We start from the raw sequence: 9,433 nt of genomic DNA on the forward strand, positions 1-9,433 counted from the left end.
TCTCTTTCATTCATGACGAGGCTGTATGGGCTAGAACCCTTTGCCTTCCCAATAATAAAGGGAAAATCAAAAATAAAAAAAAAATCTCTTTGGGATCAATCATCAAAACTGTAGCATATTACTTACTCTATGATCAAAAGTAAAATGGAAACGTCGGATTGGGTTTGTTTTTTAATTTCGGGTACGTTATATTCCCAGTGTTTTATTTAAATACGCATAGAATATTTAGGAATTTAAGTTAGTTTATAAATAATTTGATTTACCAGTGATTATTTTTAGTGAAGTCGAAAATTAATTGCCTTGTTTGAAAGTTGACATTTGCATTTGTCGTTAAACACAAGCCAAAATTTATATACAATTGGCTAAACTTACTGGCTGTTGATACGTTTGGTGAAAACAATGGATATACACTCGCAGTATTTTGTACCTAATACTGCAGTGCAGTATTTCGGTTGTGGGGATATAAGTTTTGATAAGACTGAAGACAGTGGATACCACACTACCTCTACACCTAATTCAGCATATTTTGACTCTGAGTCATCCAAAGAAAACACAGACCAGTCTGGAGGTTCAAATCAGACTCACAGCACTCCTAGAAAAAGACGAATATCTGAATGCAGCAGTGGCTATAGTTCACGACATTATAACAATACAGACTCTGATTCATATCCACTCACACCCATCAAAAGAAACTGCACGTTGCACCCATGCAAATCTTCGAAAAAGCTTGACTTTAATGGCCATCAAATTCATTCCCTGGAATGTCGAAGAAATGAATTGCAACCAGCTAAACAGGTTCCATCTGTACGAAGAGTACAAAATGTGATAATTCCATGCCAGTCCTCTAAGAAGATTGATTGGATTCAATATTTATTTGATCACAATATAATCCCACCAGTAGAAACAATTCTGAGCTATTTACAACCTGAAGATATTTTAAACTTCACAAAAGTTACTCCAGAATGGCATACTATTTGGAAACACTCTGCCACTAAAAAGATGAAACAAAAATACAAAACTTACTTGGAAAGTTTAAGACAAAACCAAGAGAATTTATTCAGGCAAGTTATTCCTGCTGGTCATAAAGCATATAGTCAAGCCAGTCAGACTCCTCCACGGAGCCCTCCCAGCACACCAAGAACATATAGATTTAGAAGATTCATCAAGGTTAGTCTCAATCATTTCTATATTCATTTTGATGTTTCCTTATTACTTATATTATAAGACACACATCATTAAGATTGGTTTTCAAAGGTGCATATGGATAACTAGCTTTAGCTTGTGGCCTCACCCACTTGAATGTTTTCCAGAATAAAACTTGCCACTTGTATATTTTTCCAGGATAGAAATTAGACTATGTCCCTCCCCGAGCCTCAAACTATCTCCATACTAAATTCCATGTAAATCTGTTGGGTAGTTTTTGAGTTTATCATGTTCAGACAGATCTGGCGGGGACTTTGGTTTATCATATATTTTTTAGAACTTTTTAAGAGGAACTATTTCATTTTACATAATTGTTGCATAGCTTTAATCATTTACCTATCACATATAGCAGAATCTCTCAAAAGGAATAAACTTTCCTCATTTTCTCAGCATTTTTCATTGATATTCTACTTCAATTGTTCATAGTGTGATGTTATATAGCCTTTCTCGATAAATGGGCTATCCAATACTAAAAGATGTTTTTCGATTCAAACCTGTAGTTCCTGAGATTAGCATGTTCAAACAAACAAATACAAACTTTTGAGCTTTATATAATAGTTTGGATATACATAATAAATTTAAGTAATTAACTAAAAACAAAAATAGCATATATGTGTCAATTGATAAGAGTGTGTATAACAGACACCAAGGTGCATCACTTGCTGCAGCTATAATGTATATTAGAAATGTATATTATAGCCCAAGATATAGCTTTAAGTTATCTTAAGCTATCATATATAACAGATAATATAATGTATATTTCCCTTTATTCTATTGGTATACATCTAGATAGATGTACTGGTATTAAGATATAGATGTATATTTTCATATTTCTCTGTAACTTAAGATCCTAAGATGAAAAAATATACACTACAACTCTTGTGTGTAGTCTCTTGATATATCTATGGAAAGTTGTGTTTAAATATATAGTGGTATAAAATACATGTTAACATTATGGCTGCACTGTGTGAAGTTTAAAAATGGTTTATGTAGGAGCAAAATTAATCCACAACAAATAAATCATTGGAACAGTGCAAATATGTATGTTAGGAAACTGCCGGTATAGGTATAGTCAATTAAATGCACAATTAATTCACAGTTTATTGGGCGTTCATTACAGTCAAATGTTAAGAAGACAATTATTATCTCAGAAACTCCCTTGTTACTTACTATCTTGTAAGCATTAGAATCCCCCTTGTTACTTACTATCTTGTAAGCTAACCCAGAATTAACATAGCAACCACTTAACATTATAGTGAATACTAAACTAATATCGCTCTATGAATAACAATCAAGGGCATTGACAAGATAAACACTGACCCAAACTAAGCTATGACTCCACTAGTTCAAATAGCATAGCATTGTAATATAGAATGGCTTCTGTACTATAAATAGTTCATAACATATGGGTTTAAGGTGACCAAACTAAATGTATGGTTAGCAAGTTTTTTGATATAATAACTGTAGAAAAGGCATTAAGGAGAAGTTGTACTACAATTGATAATACAATATTGTAGTGTATATATTGGTCATTATATAAAACAATAAAAAATGACGAGTTTTTTCAATTTCAGTCTGCCTCATCCGACACACGGACTCAAATGTCATGTGTAAGGTGCTCTCAACCAGCAAAGGTGACAAAAGAAGATACAGGTGAACAATGGGTTTTGTGTACAAACAGTTTATGCTCATTTGAATATTGTACATATTGTAAGTGCAAGCGACACCCAAACATAAAGTGTTTTCAATATGATCTCAATGGTCCCAGTCCGTCAAAAAGAAAGAAAACACCATCAGTGGTAGGCAGTAAAAATAGTCGAAAGAACTTGCGACGTCTTCTATGATTCATCACAATCCTGATTTTTCTTCAGGTATGTATGGCCTTATAGTGGTGCAACAAACGCAAAAGCATTTATACATTTAAGGCACCTTTTCTTACACCCCCTAAAAAGTTGTTAAGGCCATCACTGAGAATTTGCAAATATTATTGAAGGGTGTTTTTTCTCTTTTTCTTATTTTAAAGAAAATTAAAAGATAGTGGTTAATTAAAATCGCAGTTTTAGAATTAGCATAATGTTTCTTTATGCTTAAGTTATTTGTTGATTTCAAAAGGAAAATTGAGGATCTTGTCACATAGATTAGAAAAGGAATCAACAAAAGTTTGTTAAAGAATGGTGCAGTTAATTAATAATAATATTGATCTAATGCTCAGTCATATTAGCAGAAGTTTAAGGATTTTGTGAGACTGATGCTGAAATGTTCAAAAATTTTAATTATTTCTGTACTTATATTTTGGAAGTGTACAATTTCAATGTTTTTATGCCATATTTTTGTGATATGTTACTAATAATACTATTCTACAGACTTGACCAATATGCAACAGTTTGTGTTTTTATCATGGCAGTGACCCTAAGTGGCAATAATATTACGCTAAAGGAATATTCTTTCCTTTTGGGGTGGAGAAATAATTATGGATGGTTATGAAACATTCATAACCATAGTTTATTACAAAATGGATGACTATTGCGATTTTATAATTTAAATTAACACTCCTACATAACATTTAATAATATTTTTTATTATAATTTCTCATATATAAATATAATCTCATTGGCTAAAAGTAAACCTCTTTTTTACAGTTCAGTATGCACAAACTTTCGTATATTTAAAGCCCGTCTTTTAATCTATATAATATGAAATTACTCTATAATTATGTAGAGTTTGATTCTGTAAAGCTTTATAATTTTACGCTTTTATTGTAAAAAATAATGCCCTAGAATCTCTTCATTTTATGTTATAATTTTAATACAAATAAGTATTTAAGTTTTATTAGTATTATTGAACTGGGATCATTGAATAAAATAAATAATTTATGCTTTGCAAATAATGTAACTGAAATATTCATGTGGATATTGGAGCTATTTTAAAAATGTACCTAACTAGGGCAGTTGCTTACATCCTAATCGAAATATGTGTCATCGGTTATATGTCATCTAGATAGATGGCGTGGAAGTCACACCAGGCAGATGCCTGGTGTGACTTCCACGCCAAAAGAAAGATCTCGTGACTTCCTAAAACTGAAAATATTTTGGAGACACTGTTCTCAGACCAATTTTTACCGAAACATCTGCCATTTATCTAGTAATCTAGGACATTTTAAAGTCCTGAAGTTACATTGTGTCACACTCAGTATTCGATTTCGGGGTTTTTAAATATGCCAACGCAGAACCTCAAGTAGCAGTATTGCTATTGCGTTTCGTACGCCAGACTTGATGGAAGCAGAATAGATTCTCTCTCCCTTTCGAATCCTCATTCCTCCACAAAATGTGACAACGCATTTATATTTTTTTATTTACTTATCATTATGATTAGTGACTCTCCAGCACGTTTGTTTGTTTGACAAAATGAGCATGCCAGCTGCTCATGAACAGAAGCAACACCAACTTAGAATTAGAATTCAAGGCAGGCACATTTTTGACACTGCATTGTATTCATTACCCTAATATTACAAATGTAATTTCCATTATCTCTATTTATTACATAAATGCTGTGTTCAGTATGTAGATAAACGCTTGAGTATCATGAGAGTATCGTCGAATTTTTTATAGCTTCTTTAGTTATGCAAGTTTTACTAAGAATCATTTAACTACTAACTAATACTTTGCCAGGATTGTTTTAATTAAAACTTTAAAAATATTAAATTCATAGGTATGATATGTGCCATATTTTCTTACACCGCCACGTCTTTTGTTGGTCTGATACCAAATATTCGGCGTTTCTGAAAATTGTTTTGTTAAGGAAAAAAAAAAATTTAATAATAATATACTTCATTAAAAAAATAATGTTATCTGTGCAGTGTCCTGTGGCTTCGTCCGCGTCTTAATGTTAGTCTGTTATTCTGAAATCAAAATAATTAAAAGCTCTCAGTAAAACTCGCTTATATTTTATAGAGCATCTATTTCATTTGAAACAATCTTTATGCCTACCGTTATTATTTTAAATATGTTTAGTGGTTTATGAATCATTAAGTATACAAACCATCAGCCTCATGTGGTCCTCTTAAGGGTTAATTGTTAATAGTATCCCTAGAAGGTACTCCATCCCTAAGGTTAAAGTTATCCTTATACCAAATTTTATTAAAGTCGGTTCAGTTGTTATGACTTTTAAAATATCATAGACAGTTTAGTAATATTCATTTATATTAATTTTGATATTGGTTTTTTCGTAAGACCCTATTTGCTTTAATTTTCAGCAATAAGTACGAAATTGTATCTATTTTATCTCGCGATAATATTTTACAACATGGATTTTTTCAGTGTGCTATTAGCATTTTTATTTTCTCACGTAAAATACAATGCACCTACGACTTAAATAATGCAGTCACTTAAACATAAAGAAATATTATCAAAATGATTGTTTAAACTGTGTAATTAATGTCAATATAAATCTTTCATCGATGCGATTGAATATTAATATTGACCTTCAAATATTACGTGATATTATAAGTAAGATGATTACATGACATGTAATTTGTTAAGTTCTAAGGTAATATTTTAACTGTTGATTTTTCATTCATCGGATACACTATCGAACGAATCTTTTTGACACTCCCTCATTAAAAAATATCCTTAAGACGAACAATCATTAGATAAAAGTTGTGCATAGAATAAAATATATAAGAGAGAAATTTAACAATTACAGCTGTATGAATAAAAAACAATGTATTCGTTTGAAACTTTTATTCAGTGAGGTTCTAATTTATTTGATGGACAACTCTTATTCTGGTAAATAAAAAATCACCTCTAGTTGCAAAATTATTCACTTGTTATAAAAAAATCGATGATTGATAAATCTGCACTAAAATACTTTGCATTCAATCTGTTATTATTATGCACTGATGATATTAGCTATACTCATTAGTGTAAAAAAATGTCCGTAAATGTAATGTATAATGTATAATCGCCTCGTGGGTCTATTGGCAGCATTATGGGCTGTAACCTAGTAGATTCCAGGTTTGCGTCCTAGTTCGAGTAATTTAATTGTGATTTTTTATCTAATGTCCTGATGCGCACTGATGTCAGGATTTCATTTGGACGCAAAAGCTTAGCTGAGACTTTTCAGCGACATGTGCACAGGCATGATTCGCCAACCAAACGTTGTAGTTGGACTATTTGGATTCGTGCAGAATTTTAATGATGAATGTAAAAATTTATCATATTCCAGAAAGATGGAATGCCATTCCAAACCAAATTTTTCTATGGGTATTTGTTTAATTTACGATTTGTTATATTTAATAGAAATAATAATCACATTATTAATGTGGCTATCAGTGCCATTTACATAATAATACTAAATTATTTTCTCAACGTGTTTATACTTTAATGCTAGAAGTATGACATCACTAAAATAACTTTGTTAATCCATTCATTCCTAAATGAAGATTTCATAAGCAGATTGATTAAAGCCTCCTTCAACTACCAGGGGGAACTGGGGAACTTTGTTCTCCTCATTTTTAATGTCTTTAATTATTAGCTAAAATTAATGATTTCAGAGTATATTCAGCTATCGGTAAATAAAATCCTATTTTTAAATATTTTGTTAATAATATTACATTAAAACAAGACACAGAGATTTATGTATAAAAACTTCACCTGAGGATGTCAGCCGTGTTTTCCAGCTCCCCTTACAAATACTAATGCATATTACTTACAATCAATATAATACACTTTAATAAAATTTGAATTATGTACATTATGCATTATTTAAAAGTTTCAATAGTTACTATATGTTGTATAATTATTCTGCTTGATATGTTTTATGTTGATGTACATAGTATTATTGTCCCATTTTGTATGTTCTAGACATCTGTAAATTAAGTAGGAGGCTGAGATCATCTTTGTTTAAAAAATATAAGACTGATAGATACCTTTATGAGATTTTAAACATTGTGAAAACATGATTGTTTAATGAATGTACTTTTACAAAACAAGAATTTCAAATAGTTTTGAAAGAAATTGTACCTAGTCGTAGGATTTTTGTAGATTTTTATGTGTATTTTTTTCCAAGTCTAAATACATGTTTTTAAGGATAGTCAATAGAAACCAGTGCACAATTTTATATAGACAAACAAATTCTCAAGTTTAATTAATGTGGCCTTTATAAGTGTCTCAACACTTTTTCTAGTGTCTTCGAAGGCGAGTAGAAGGAAATTCATTCTTAAGCCTGCCAATCGAATAAATTTGTTTAGAAACGCACGGTGCGGTGCGTTATTACAGGCTTTATAGATAAACCTCCTTCATTATTTGTCTAGATGGTGTGATAAAAAGGAGATGACAGGATTATCTTCAACAGTTCCTTGATATATACTCACAGTTGCAAATATGTATTCTTATTCGCCGCTTATTGTATTCCTATTTTTATATCATAAAATTCCGAATAATTCGTAATTTAATTTCATGACAATTGTAAATAATGTATTTATATTATTGTCTCTATTGTAATTCTTTGATAAGTTAGTAATATAAGACTTTTTTTTAAGATATAATCTTTTACTTTCCCCACAACTAAACTTTCCTATCCTTTGATCAAGATACCTATGTTTATTGACCTATTATGATATTGGGTTTTTCTACTCTGTATCAACCCGGAGACTGGAATTTGTGGCCGATATGGCGATGGCCAGATCGTGGGACGAAATACACACGGCAGAAAGTGGCTGCAGCGGTTACGTCTCTGCCTATTTCTTCAGGAATGAAAGGCGTGCGAGTCTATGTGTATATACCTACGTGTACAATTTAAACGCTATCCTTTTAGGCTCATTCACGCTTGCACAAAGTCGAAGCGTCGCGACGCGTCATGGTTTTCGCCTAAAGCGTATTATTCTCTCTTCCCATTATTAATGACAAATTTATGTTATGCATATCAACGCTTGGTTAAAGCCGAGCGGGTTCGCGCGTCGCCGTGCGTTATTCGCGCACAGTGATGCGTCAGACACCGACCACACCAGACGTAGGCAGTAGTGCCGAACTGCGATGAGCTTCAGTGCAGCTTCAGATATAAGAGCAATTACAATAAGATCGATATCAACATAATAACAAGCACGAGCGCTGCTCACGAATGTTCGGAAGTTTTCGAACTGGTTCAGTACTGTAATCCGGACGCGCTGGTATAAGCGGCATAGCGACGAAGCACGTCGCCCTGTGTTGAAAAACAGGGCGCGACGCGACATTTTGACTCTGCTCTACTGAGTTGAGCCTTAGCCAGTCAGTTTTTTTTTATCATGGCTCTACGTTTGTTAGCCTAGCAAGGGTCAGCTTATACAAACACACCAGACTTTTGGGTGAGCGCTTTAAGGGCTCGCAACCCTTGACAATTAAGCGACCATGCTGAGGGCAACCCGTTAGAATTACGTACTTCGGCTCCAGACGGTCACTGGGGGAGGATAAGACATCAACTATCAAACTAATAATCTAACCATTTTCGTATTCGACGTCACGCGGGCCGGAATTATGAGAAGGGTCGGGGGGATGGGGAACGCGCCGAAGACTGTAGGTACTGCGGTCTTGTGGAGTGTGTGAGTTTGAAGGACTCATTTTTCGACGAATAGCCAAAATGATATCGTCCTCTTCATTTTTTGTATATTTACAGACGTGATATCTACAAAATACTGTTTATTATTTCTTTGTAGTTAGGCAATCATATTAACCTGAATTACTTTGAACAAAGAGTTCGATTGACGTGAGTTTGTTAAAAATAACGTCAATCTTGTGCTCGTGAAAAGTCAGGAAGTTGTTCAATGTGTACTGATTAGGTGCATACCAAATTATTAACTTATAATGTTCAGTAGAATGATTTGACTCAATAATATAGTCGTATACTCCAGGTACAATATTTTCCAATCTATGTCAATCGTGGAGCTGTCTGTAACCATGTTGGCTGAGTACATATTATTAAAAAAACTGTATTATTAACACAAGGTATATTTTTACAAACAATAAAACGAATACTAACAATGGACTATTTATTATAAATTTATATTTAATATTTACAATGAAGATAAGACTTATCACTAAATAACAAAATAGTCCTAATTGGTCCACCGATGTTTTAATTTTTTTACGGACTTAATTGCGACCGTAGTCGTAGAATAAATGTTTACTAAAAATAAATAAGGATTAAAGTGTATTAATGAGCATTTTACATTAATTAAGGCACTGCTGATTAAATTCTA

At 32.4% G+C, this 9,433-nt stretch overlaps 1 protein-coding gene across 1 annotated transcript; it reads left to right on the forward strand.

Annotated features, from left to right (window-relative positions):
* Nucleotides 1-87: 87 nt before the first annotated feature.
* On the forward strand, nt 88-7,742 carry LOC115450430 (F-box only protein 5). The gene is made up of 2 exons (XM_030178481.2): nt 88-1,167; nt 2,778-7,742. The coding sequence occupies exons 1-2, from the start codon at nt 400-402 to the stop codon at nt 3,045-3,047; spliced, it is 1,038 nt and encodes a 345-aa protein (XP_030034341.2). The 5' UTR covers nt 88-399; the 3' UTR covers nt 3,048-7,742.
* Nucleotides 7,743-9,433: the final 1,691 nt, after the last annotated feature.

Source organism: Manduca sexta, chromosome 25 (genome assembly GCF_014839805.1).
Source record: "Manduca sexta isolate Smith_Timp_Sample1 chromosome 25, JHU_Msex_v1.0, whole genome shotgun sequence".
Taxonomy (NCBI): domain Eukaryota; kingdom Metazoa; phylum Arthropoda; class Insecta; order Lepidoptera; family Sphingidae; genus Manduca; species Manduca sexta.